Consider the following 12,694-nt stretch of genomic DNA (forward strand, 5'->3'; position numbering starts at 1 on the left):
CGTTGTAATTATGGAGAAGGATAGGTCTGGACCCAGGGTTGAGATTTCTGATTGGAGAAAGGCTAACTTTCAGGAGATGCGAAAGGATTGTGTGCAGTTTTGGTCCCCTAATCTGAGGAAAGACATCCTTGCCATAGAGGGAGTACAAAGAAGGTTCACCAGATTGATTTCTGGGATGGCAGGACTTTCATATGATGAAAGACTGGATCGACGGCTTATACTCGTTGGAATTTAGAAGATTGAGGGGGGATCTGATTGAAACGTATAAAATCCTAAAGGGATTGGACAGGCTAGATGCAGGAAGATTGTTCCCGATGTTGGGAAAGCCCAGAACGAGGGGTCACAGTTTGAGGATAAAGGGGAAGCCTTTTAGGACCGAGATGAGGAAAAACTTCTTCACACAGAGAGTGGTGAATCTGTGGAATTCTCTGCCACAGGAAACAGTTGAGGCCAGTTCATTGGCTATATTTAAGAGGGAGTTAGATATGGCCCTTGTGGCTAAAGGGATCAGGGGGTATGGAGGGAAGGCTGGTACAGGGTCCTGAGTTAGATGATCAGCCATGATCGTACTGAATGGCGGTGCAGGTTCGAAGGGCTGAATGGCCTACTCCTGCACCTATTTTTTATGTTTCTATGTTTCTATTTAAAAGGAGTGGATTGGGACAAAATGTTTTATGGGAAGGATGTAATAGAGAAATGGAGGTCATTTAAAGGTGAAATTTTGAGGGTACAGAATCTTTATGTTCCTGTTAGGGTTGAAGGGAAAGGTTAAAAGTTTGAGAGAGCCATGGTTTTCAAGGGATATTGGAAACTTGGTTTGGAAAAAGAGAGATACCTACAATTAATATAGGCAGCTTGGAATAAATGAGGTACTTGAGGAATATAAAGAATGTAAAAAGAATCTTAAGTAAGAAATTAGAAAAGCTAAAAGAAGATATGAGGTTGCTTTGGCAAGTAAGGTGAAAATAAATCCAAACGGTTTCTACAGTTATATTAATAGCAAAAGGATAGTGAGGGATAAAATTGGTCCCTCAGAGAATCAGAGTGGACAGCTATGTGTGAAACCAAAAGAGATGGAGGAGATTTTGAACAATTTCTTTTCTTCGGTATTCACTAAGGAGAAGGATATTGAATTGTGTAAGGTAAGGGAAACAGGTAGGGAAGCTATGGAAACTATGATGATTGAAGAAGAGGAAGTACTGTAGCTTTTAAGGAATATAAAAGTGGATACATCTCCAGGTCCTGACAGGACCTTGAGGGGAGTTAGTGTAGAAATAGCAGAGACTCTGACAGAAATATTTCAAATGTCATTAGAAACGGGGATGGTGCCGGAGGATTGGCGTATCGCTCATGTTGTTCCATTGTTAAAAAGGGTTCTAAGAGTAAACCTAGCAATTATCGGCCTGTGAGTCTGACGTCAGTGGTGGGTAAATTGATGGAAAGTATTCTTAGAGATGGTATATATAATTATCTGGATAGACAGGGTCTGATTAGGAACGGTCAACATGGATTTGTGTGTGGAAGGTCATGGTTGACAAATCTTATTAATTTTTTTGAAGAGGTTACAGGAAAGTTGACGAGGGTAAAGCGGTGGATGTTGTCTATATGGACTTCAGTAAGGCCTTTGACAAGATTCCACACGGAAGGTTAGTTAGGAAGGTTCAATCGTTAGGTATTAATATTGAAGTAGTAAAATGGATTCAGCAGTGGCTGGATGGGAGACGCCAGAGAGTAGTGGTGGATAACTGTCAGATTGGAGGACGGTGACTAGTGGTGTGCCTCGGATCTGTACTGGATCCAATGTTGTTTGTCATATACATTAACGATCTGCATGATGGGGTGGTAAATTGGATTAGTAAGTATGCAGGTGATACTAAGATATCATTGTGGATAATGAAGTTGGTTTTCGAAGCTTGCAGAGAGATTTAGGCCAGTTAGAAGAGAGGGCTGAAAGATAGCAGATGGAGTTCAATGCTGATAAATGTGAGGTGCTCCATTTTGGTAGGGCTAATCAATATAGGACGTACATGGTAAATGGTAGGGCATTGAAGAATGCAGTAGAACAGAGGGATCTAGGAATAATGGTGCACAGTTCCCTGAAGGTGGAATCTCATGTGGATAGGGCCGTGAAGAAAGCTTTTGGTATGCTGGCCTTTATAAATCAGAGTATTGAGTATAGGAGTTGGGATGTAATGTTAAAATTGTACAAGGCATTGGTGAGGCCAAATTTAGAGTATTGTGTACAGTTCTGGTCACCAAATTATAGGAAAGATGTCAAAAAAATAGAGAGAGTACAGAGAAGATTTACCAGAATGTTACCTGGGTTTCATCTCCTAAGTTACAGAGAAAGGTTGAACACGTTGGGACTTTATTCTTTGGAGCGTAGAAGGTTGAGGGGGGACTTAATAGAGGTATTTAAAATTATGAGGGGGATTGATAGAGTAGACGTGGATCGGCTTTTTCCATTGAGAGTTGGGGAGATTCAAACAGGAGGACATGAGTTGAGAGTTAAAGGGCAAAAGTTTAGGGGTAACATGAGGGGGAACTTCTTTATTCAGAGAGTGGTAGCTGTGTGGAACCAGTTTCCAGCAGAAGTGGTAGAAGCAAGTTCAATATTGTCGTTTAAAGTTAAATTGGATAGATATATGGACAGGAAAGGAATGGAGGGTTATGGGCTGAGTGCAGGTCAGTCAGACTAGGTGAGAGTAAGAGTTCAGCATGGACTAGAAGGGCCAAGATGTGCTGTAATTGTGATAAGGTTAGATGGTTATATGTCAATGATTTGGATGACAGAATTGATGGCTTTGTTGCAAAGTTTGCAGACAATGGGAGGATAGGTGGAGGGGCATGTAGTTTTGAGGAATCAGAGAGGCTACAGAAGGACTTCAACAAGTTACTAGAATGGGCAAAGAAATGGCAGATGGAATACAGTGTCGGGAAGTGTACGGTCATACACTTTGGTAGAAGAAATGAAAGGGTTGACTATTTTCCAAATGGAAAGAAAATACAAAAAACTGAGGTACAAGGGGAATTGGGAGTCCTTGTGCAGGATTTCTTAAAGGTTAATTTGCAGGTTGAGACTGCGGTGAGGAAGGATAATGTGATGTTAGCATTCATTTCAAGAGGACTAAAATTTAAGAGCAAGGATGTAATGTTGAAACTTTATGAAGCACTAATGAAGCCTCACTTGGAGTATTGTGAGCAATTGTGGTCCCCTAATCTTAGAAAGGATGTTCTGAAACTGGAGAGGGTTCAAAGGAAGTTCACAAAAATGATCCTGGGGTTGAATGACTTGAGATATGAAGAGCGTTTGAAGGCTTTGGGTCTGTTTTCACTGGAATTCAGAAGAATGAGGGGTGACCTAATTGAAATTTAATGACTGGTGAAAGGCCTTGATAGAGTGGATGTGGAGAGGATGTTTCCTACAGTGGGGGAGACTAGGACCAGAGGACACAGATAGAGTGGATGTGGAGAGGATGTTTCCTATCGTGGGGGAGACTAGGACCAGAGGACACAGATAGAGTGGATGTGGAGAGGATGTTTCCTATAGTGGGGGAGTCTAGGACCAGAGGACACAGATAGAGTGGATGTGGAGAGGATAATTCCTATAGTGGGGGAGTCTAGGACCAGAGGGCACAGATAGAGTGGATGTGGAGAGGATGTTTCCTATAGTGGGGGAGTCTAGGACCAGAGGACACAGATAGAGTGGATGTGGAGAGGATGCTTCCTATAGTGGGGGAGTCCAGGACCAGAGGACACAGATAGAGTGGATGTGGAGAGGATGTTTCCTATAGTGGGAGAGTCTGGGACCAGAGGACACAGATAGGGTGGATGTGGAGAGGATGTTTCCTATAGTGGGGGAGTCTGGGACCAGAGGACACAGGGTGGATATGGAGAGGATGTTTCCTATAGTGGGGGGAGTCTAGGACCAGAGGACACAGATAGAGTGGATGTGGAGAGGTTGTTTCCTATAGTGGGGGGAGTTTAGGACCAGAGGACACAGATAGAGTGGATGTGGAGAGGATGTTTCCTATAGTGGGGGAGTCTGGGACCAGAGGACACAGGGTGGATATGGAGAGGATGTTTCCTATAGTCGGGGAGTCTAAGACCAGTGGACACAGATAGAGTGCATGTGGAGAGGATGTTTCCTATAGTGGGGGAGTCTAGGACCAGAGGACACAGATAGAGTGGATGTGGAGAGGATGTTCCCTATGATGGGAGAGTCTAAGACCAGAGGACACAGCCTCAGAATAGAGGGACGTCCCTTTAGAACGGAGATGAGGAGGAATTTCTTCAGCCAGAGAGTGGTGAATCTGTGGAATTGTTTTGCCACAGGCAGCTGTGGAGGCCAAGTCTTTATATATATTTAAGGCAGAGGTTGATAGATTCTTGATTGGTCAGGGCATGAGGGGATACGGGGCGAAAGCAGGAGATTGGGGGCTGAGAGCGAAATTGTTTCTTTTACTCTTCCAGTCTTGTTATTAATTTTCAAATTTGTAAACATAATAATATTAATAAACAGCATGGGATTACGTTATTGATAGCTAACTTTTGCAAATGTAAAATTACTGATAGTACAAGTATGTTAGATCTCCCCAACTCGAAATATAATTGAACATGGTAAAGGATAAATGAAAAAAAAACTAAAAAAAAAACCCCAAACTAGAAAAGAAAAAAAAACACACTAAATTAAGCTAAGCAAAACTAGACTAAACAAAGCTAAAACTAAGCTGGGCTAACATATTACATCGGATACAATTATTAATGTCATTAACTCCACTCTTCTATCCATACATTTTTAGTTTTAAGAAAAAGATTCGAGAAAGGTCAAACTACATCATATGAAAATGTTGAATAAATGGTCTCCCAGTTTCTTCAAATTTAACCGAAGGATCTGAGGTGTCACTTCTGATTTTCTCTAAATTTAAGCAAGATATAGTTTGAGAAAACCATTGAAATGTAGTAGGAGGATTGACCTCTTTCCAATACAAGAAGATAGATCTTCTAGCCATTAATGTAAGGAATGCAATCATCCGGCAGGCTGAAGGGGTAAGTAAGGAAAATCGGATCAGCCGTGATGAAATGCTGGAGCAGACTCGACGGGCCAAATGGGCCTAATTCTGCTCCCATCCCTGATGGTGTTATGGATGAAAGTGCAAACATGAAAATAAAAGACAAGAAGAGTTAATTAAAAGCAAGTAGTTCAGCATAGACTGGGTTACTGTAATACACTTTTTTTTACACTTCAACACATTCAGAATCCCGCTGCTCGACTTTTAACCGAAACCGGGTTGCGGGAGCATGCAACACACATCAAAGTTGCTGGTGACCGCAGCAGGCCAGGCAGCATCTCTAGGAAGAGGTACAGTCGACGTTTCAGGCCGAGACCCTTCTTCAGGACTAACTGAAAGAAGAGCTAGTAAGAGATGAGTCCCACATCCCGGGAATTAACCTCGTGAACCTACGCTGCACTCCCTCCATAGCTAGAATGTCCTTCCTCAAATTTGGAGGCCACAACTGTACACAATATTCCAGCTTCTTAAGGAAGAGCTAGTAAGAGATTTGAAAGGGGGAGGGGGAGATCCAAAATGATAGGAGAAGACAGGAGGGGGAGGGATGGAGCCAAGAGCTGGACAGGTGATTGGCAAAACGGATATGAGAGGATCACGGGACAGGAGGCCTAGGGAGAAGGAAAAAGGTTGGGGGGGAGCACAGAGGATGGGTAAGGGGTATAGTGAGAGGGACAGAGGGAGAAAAAGGAGAGAGAGAGAAAGAATGTGTGTATATAAATAAATAACAGATGGGGTACGAGGGGGAGGTGGGGCATTAGCGGAAGTTCGAGAAGTCGATGTTCATGCCATCAGGTTGGAGGCTACCCAGCCGGAATATAAGGTGTTGTTCCTCCAACCTGAGTGTGGCTTCATCTTTACAGTAGAGGAGGCCGTGGATAGACATATCAGAATGGGAATGGGACGTGGAATTAAAATGTGTGGCCACTGGGAGATGACATATTCCGTCTGGGTAGCCTCCAACCTGATGGCATGAATATTGACTTCTCAAACTTCCGCTAATGCCCCACCTCCCCCTCGTACCCCATCCGTTATTTATTTATATACACACATTCTTTCTCTCACTCTCCTTTTTCTCCCTCTGTCCCTCTGAATATACCCCTTGCCCATCCTCTGGGTCCCCACCCCCCCCCCCGTCTTTCTTCCCGGACCTCCTGTCCCATGATCCTCTCGTATCCCCTTTGCCAATCACCTGTCCAGCTCTTGGCTCCATCCCTCCCCCTCCTGTCTTCTCCTATCATTTTGGATCTCCCCCTCCCCCTTCCACTTTCAAATCTCTTACTAGCTCTTCTTTCAGTTAGTCCTGATGAAGGGTCTCGGCCTGAAACATCCACTGTACCTCTTCCTAGAGATGCTGCCTGGCCTGCTGCGTTCACCAGCAACTTTGATTTCCAGCATCTGCGGATTTCCTCGTGTTTACCTTTTCCTGAAGCGGGCTGGGGGATGTAACACATTAAAAGAGAAACGTGGGACCTTTTGGTGGGGTGATACAGTTAGTAAGTTGACCCTTGGCGTCGTGAGTTAACACTGTGAGGGTGGAGAACTGAGAGGGCGACGGGACCCACTGTATTCCTCTTCCCCAGGACTCGCTGGCCGCGGAGATCGAAGGGACGATGAGGAAAGGCTTCCACCTTGACAGCGCGGGGTCGCTGGAGAACAGGTAGGAGAGGAAGACGAGTGTGAGAGAGAGAGACCCTTCGCAGGGCAGCCCTCCGCAACGCCCCTCCCCTCGGGGTGGGTGGTGACGCTCCCGCGGTACGGACCCTCCCTCGCATTGCGTTACAGTGTCCTCTGGCATGGCGATGATCCCCCAGGACGGACACTCCCCCGACCCCCGCCTGCACGTCGGCCTTCCCTACACCCGCCCCCAGCCCATCGTCCTCCCCCAGCGCCGTCCCTCTCCCGCACCGCGACGCGCCCCTCGGTGTGACCTGTGGACGTAGTGCGCGCGTTGCGGGACAGCAGGGACCGGGTCGGCGGGCGAAGTTTAATTGCTTTGTCTTTCTTTCTTCCTTCACCCCCCCCGCCCCCAGTAACTACCACCGGAGGGTCTTCGAGACGGTGCGGGCTGTGAACCAGGCGGTGAAACTCAAGTCCCGCTCGCAGTCCCCGCAGAACGTGGCGGGCTCCGGCCAGTCCTCTGGCGACCCCTCGGGCTTCTACAGCCTCCCCAGCACCCCGCGCGCCAGATTCTACGGGTCCAGCGGCTCCAGCAGCTCCAGCAGCATCAGAGTGGACAAGAGGCCCCCACCGCCGAACCTGGATACTGACACCGTGCCGTAAGAAACACACCCTCCGCGTCAAAGTAACGCCGAATCGTATCGCCCCCACCCCAGGGAAACCACAGGTTCCACCCCCGCCACTCCCGGCTTAGCACAGTACAGAAGCGGGCCGTTCGGCCCGTCACAGTGATGCTGGCGCTTTTCTCCATCTCAAATTATCATACACATATTGGCAGCCAATCCAACCATAAGTAAGTAAAGGCATCTGTTAGTCTTGCGAGACCATGTCTTCACTCTCCAGGGCGCAGGCCTGGGCAAGGTTGAACAGAAGACCAGCAGTTGCCCATGCTGCAAGTCTCCCCTCTCCACGACACCGATGTTGTCCAAGGGAAGGGCATTAGGACCCATACAGCTTGGCACCGGTGTCGTCACAGAGCAATGTGTGGTTAAGTGCCTTGCTCAAGGACACAACCGTTCCCTCGGCTGGGGCTCGAACTCACCACCTTCAGGTCGCTAGTCCAATGCCTTAACCACTTGGCCACCTGCCCACACGTACATATAACTAAACTGCTCCTCCGGGGCCAAAGTGAAAAAGACGCGGTGCCAACAGTCAGGCACGTCACATACAAGACAGCAGTAAAGGCTGATTTGTACTTCTGCGTCAAAGGTACGCTGTAAGTACGGCGTAGCTGCGTACCCTACGCTGTACTCTACGCCGAACCCTACGCCGTAGCCTAACGTGCACCTCTCCCAAAATGTAACCACGCGTGGCGGCGACGCAGACTGAAACAACTGTGATTGTTCCGCCTGGTAGCGTCGCATTTCCTCCGACGCTGCAATAGCTTCCCACTGGGTGACTGAAGGGCAGGGAAGGAACTCTGGCTGCAATGCTTTCCATAAAGCTTTACAGACCTCCGAAATTATGGAGGACCCTGGGCTTGATGCTGGTTTGTAGCCAGCTGCTACAGCCTGTTGACTTCCACCTGAAGCTAAAAGTCGAATGGTGATCTGGGTATACTGTGCGTACACTGATGCGATATAAATCAGCTCTCGTAATCTTAGAAACCTCTTTCAGATCTCCCCTCGCCCTCCGGCCCAAGTTTGTCCGCCCTCTAATCCAGGCAGCATCCTGGTTGAGCCCCCTAGTCGTAGCGTCATCGAGAAGTACCGCACAGAAACAGGCCCTTCGGCCCATCTAGTCCGTGCTGGGGCTACTTAATCCGGCTACTCCCATCGACCTGCATCGGGACCACAGCCTTCCCACGTCCCTGTCCAAATTTCTCTTCAACGTCGATATCGAAATGGCCTCCACCACCTGCGCTGGGCAGCTCGTTCCACACTCTCATCGCCCTCCTGAGCGAAGGAGTTAGCCCTCATGTTCCCCTTAAAATATTTCACCTTTCACCCTCAGCCCATGACCTCTGGTTGTAGTCCCACCCAACCTCAGCGGGAAAAGCCTACTTACATTGACCCCCTCTATACCCCTCACAATTTGTGTACCTCTATCAAATCCCCCCTCAATTTTTCTGCATTCTGGGGAATAAAACCCTAATCTATTCAGTTTTTCCTTATAGCTCTGATCCTCCGTATCCAGTAACGTGCTTGTTAGTCTTCTCTGCACTCTGACGATCTTATTTAAGTTTATTGAGACGGCGGGGTCGCGGGTCGCGTAGGACGGGGGCTGCTAGCCTCTTTTTTTTTATGCCGTGGGCCAATCGCCGTTAGGCAAGGGGGCGGTGGGTCCCGGATCGAGAGCCCCTGGTGTAGGAGGTCACAACGGGCCGCTGACAGGACGCGGGGCCGGGCTTGAGAACTGGCAGCTGGGGTTCAACCCAGAAAAAGCGAGAAGTGATTCACTTGGGACGACCGAACCTCGGGGATAGTGGCAGGATTCTTAGCAGGGTGGAGGAACAGAGGGATCTTGGAGGATCCACAGATCCTTCAAAGTTGCATCGTAAGAGTGATACAGTTGTTAAGAAGGCGTATGATGTGTTGTCGAGATCAGTTAGGGAATTGAGTTCAAGAGCCACGAGGTAATGTTGTAGCTCTATGAAACCTACCAAGGTGGAAATCCATGGTCTCACGAGACTAACGGATGCCTATGAAACTCTGATTAGATCACACTCGGAGTATCGTCGACGTTTTGGGTCGAAACGTCGACTGTACCTCTTCCTATAGATGCTGCCTGGTTGGCTGCGTTCACCAGCATTTTCTGTGTGTGTTGCTTGAATTTCCGGCATCTGCAGATTTCCTCATGCCCGGAGTATTGTGCTCAGTTCTGGTTGCCTCACTATAGGAAGGGTGTGGAAGTTTTAGAATTGAATTGACTTTATTTCCTACATCCTTCGCATACACGAGGAGTAAAAATCTTTAGGTTATGTCTCCGTCTAAATGTGCAATTTATAGTAATTTATAATAAATAGTATGTACAATGGGACAGTCAATATAACATAGAAATACAATTGTATCAGCGTGAATTAATCAGTCTGATGGCCTGGTGGAAGAAGCTGTCCCGGAGCCTGTTGGTCCTGGCTTTTATGCTGCGGTACCGTTTCCCGGATGGTAGCAGCTGGAACAGTTTGTGGTTGGGGTGACTTGGGTCCCCAGTGATCCTTCTTACACACCTGTCTCTGTAAATGTCCTGAATCGTGGAAGTTCACATCTACAGATGTGCTGGGCTGTCCGCACCACTCTCTGCAGGGTCCTGCGATTGAGGGAGGTACAGTTCCCGTACCAGGCAGTGATGCAGCCAGTCAGGATGCTCTCAATTGTGCTCCTGTAGAGAGTTCTTGGGATTTGGGGACTCATGCCGAACTTCCTCGACCGTCTGAGGTGAAAGAGATGCTGTTGTGCTTTTTTCACCACACAGCCAGTATGTACAGACCACGTGAGATCCTCGGTGATGTTTATGCTGAGGAACTTGAAGCTGTTCACCCTCTCAACCCCAGATCCATCGATGTCAATAGGGGTGAGCCTGTCTCCATTCCTCCTGTAGTCCACAACCAGCTCCTTTGTCTTTGCGACATTGAGGGAGAGGGTGCAGAGGAGATTCACCAGGATGCTGCCTGGATTAGAGAGGGTGCAGAGGAGATTCACCAGGATACTGCCTGGATTAGAGAGGGTGCAGAGGAGATTCACCAGGATGCTGCCTGGATTAGAGAGGGTGCAGAGGAGATTCACCAGGATACTGCCTGGATTAGAGAGGGTGCAGAGGAGATTCACCAGGATGCTGCCTGGATTAGAGAGGGTGCAGAGGAGATTCACCAGGATGCTGCCTGGATTAGAGAGGGTGCAGAGGAGATTCACCAGGATGCTGCCTGGATTAGAGAGGGTGCAGAGGAGATTCACCAGGATGCTGCCTGGATTAGAGAGGGTGTAGAGGAGATTCACCAGGATGCTGCCTGGATTAGAGAGGATGCAGAGGAGATTCACCAGGATGCTGCCTGGATTAGAGAGGGTGCAGAGGAGATTTACCAGGATGCTGCCTGGATTAGAGAGGGTGCAGAGGAGATTTACCAGGATGCTGCCTGGATTAGAGAGGGTGCAGAGGAGATTCACCAGGATGCTGCCTGGATTAGAGAGGGTGCAGAGGAGATTTACCAGGATGCTGCCTGGATTAGAGAGGGTGTAGAGGAGATTCACCAGGATGCTGCCTGGATTAGAGACCGTGTTTTATGAAGACAGGATGAGCGAGCTGGGGCTTTCCTGTCTGGAGTGAAGGAGAATGAGAGGTGACTTGACCGAGGTTTACAAGATAACAAGAGGCTTTGACAGACTGGGCAGCCAGAGACGTTTTTCCCAGGGCAAAATCTCAAAGAAACTGAAGGAAATTTTGGAGGGGTGGGGGTGGTTTCGGAGATGATTCTTTACACAGAGAGTGGCGAGTGGCGTTCAATTTTGCCAGGGATGGTGGTCAAGGCAGATAAATTTGGGACATTTTAGATGCACTCATGGACGTCCATGAGTCTGGGGCCAGGGACTGGAGGTGGAAGAATTAGAGGTCTGGAGTTTGGGGCCAGGGACTGGAGGTGGGAGGGTTAGAGGCTGCGGGTATGGGGCCAGGGACTGGAGGTGGGGATTGGGGGGGGTGGGAATTGGATTACCTGAGAGCCTGGGCCCAGGGACTGGAGGTGGGAGGGTTTGACGTCTTGCGAGTCTTGAGCCGGGGCCTGGAGTCCCGGAGGTGGCCCGCCCTGTGATCAGAGCCCAGTCTCTGCGCCGGAGGCTTGTTTGTGCTGTTGTCTTTTGCTGGCTGTTGTACTTTGTCGTTTCTGCTGAAAAGCGTGGGCCTGCAGTGCGTGTGACGGAATGTGTTGGCGACCCCAGCGGGCTGCCCGACCACCCCCCACCCCCAGCACGTCCTTGCCTGTGTTGGCTGTTAGCGTGGCACCAGCTTCCCCACACAATCATGGACATAGATACAGAAAGGGGCCAGTAACATCATGAAGGATCCCACCCACCCTACTCACAGACTGTCTGTCCCACTCCCATCAGGGAGGAGGCTATGTAGCATCCACAACAGGACCACCAAACTCAAAAACAGTGACTTTCCCCAAGCAGTGAGGCTGATCAACACCCCCACCCATTAACCCACCCCTTCACACCCCCAATCACCCACTGACCCACCCCTCCACACCCCCAATCACCCACTGACCCACCCCTCCACACCCCCAATCACCCACTGACCCACCCCTCCACACCCCCAATCACCCACCGACCCACCCCTCCACATCCCTAATCACCCACTGACCCACCCCTCCACACCCCCAATCACCCACTGACCCACCCCTCCACACCCCCAATCACCCACCGACCCACCCCTCCACATCCCTAATCACCCACTGACCCACCCCTCCACACCCCCAATCACCCACTGACCCACCCCTCCACACCCCCAATCACCCACTGACCCACCCCTCCACACCCCGAATCACCCACTGACCCACCCCTCCACACCCCCAATCACCCACTGACCCACCCCTCCACACCCCCAATCACCCACTGACCCACCCCCCCACACCCCCAATCACCCACTGACCCACCCCCCCCACACCCCCAATCACCCACTGACCCACCCCTCCACACTCCCAATCACCCACTGACCCACCCCTTCACACCCCCAATCACCCACTGACCTACCCCTCCACACCCCCAATCACCCATTGACCCACCCCTCCACACCCCCAATCACCCACTGACCCACTCCTCCACACCCCCAATCACCCACTGACCCACTCCTCCACACCCCCAATCACCCACTGACCCACCCCTCCACACCCCCAATCACCCACTGACCCACCCCTCCACACCCCCAATCACCCATTGACCCACCCCTCCACACCCCCAATCACCCACTGACCCACTCCTCCACACCCCCAATCACCCACTGACCCACTCCTCCAC

The 12,694-nt window shown here is 49.5% G+C and overlaps 1 protein-coding gene across 1 annotated transcript in view; it reads left to right on the forward strand.

The window, feature by feature from the left end:
• Nucleotides 1-12,694, forward strand: part of LOC134340643 (trafficking kinesin-binding protein 1-like) — a 159,130-nt gene that overhangs the window by 93,321 nt on the left and 53,115 nt on the right. The window contains exons 11-12 of the mRNA XM_063038092.1: nt 6,653-6,729; nt 7,103-7,348. Coding sequence (XP_062894162.1) covers nt 6,653-6,729; nt 7,103-7,348 — 323 coding nt within the window. The remainder of the gene's footprint in view (nt 1-6,652; nt 6,730-7,102; nt 7,349-12,694) is intronic.

This window comes from Mobula hypostoma, chromosome X1 (assembly GCF_963921235.1).
Source record: "Mobula hypostoma chromosome X1, sMobHyp1.1, whole genome shotgun sequence".
NCBI classification, from domain to species: Eukaryota; Metazoa; Chordata; class Chondrichthyes; order Myliobatiformes; family Myliobatidae; genus Mobula; species Mobula hypostoma.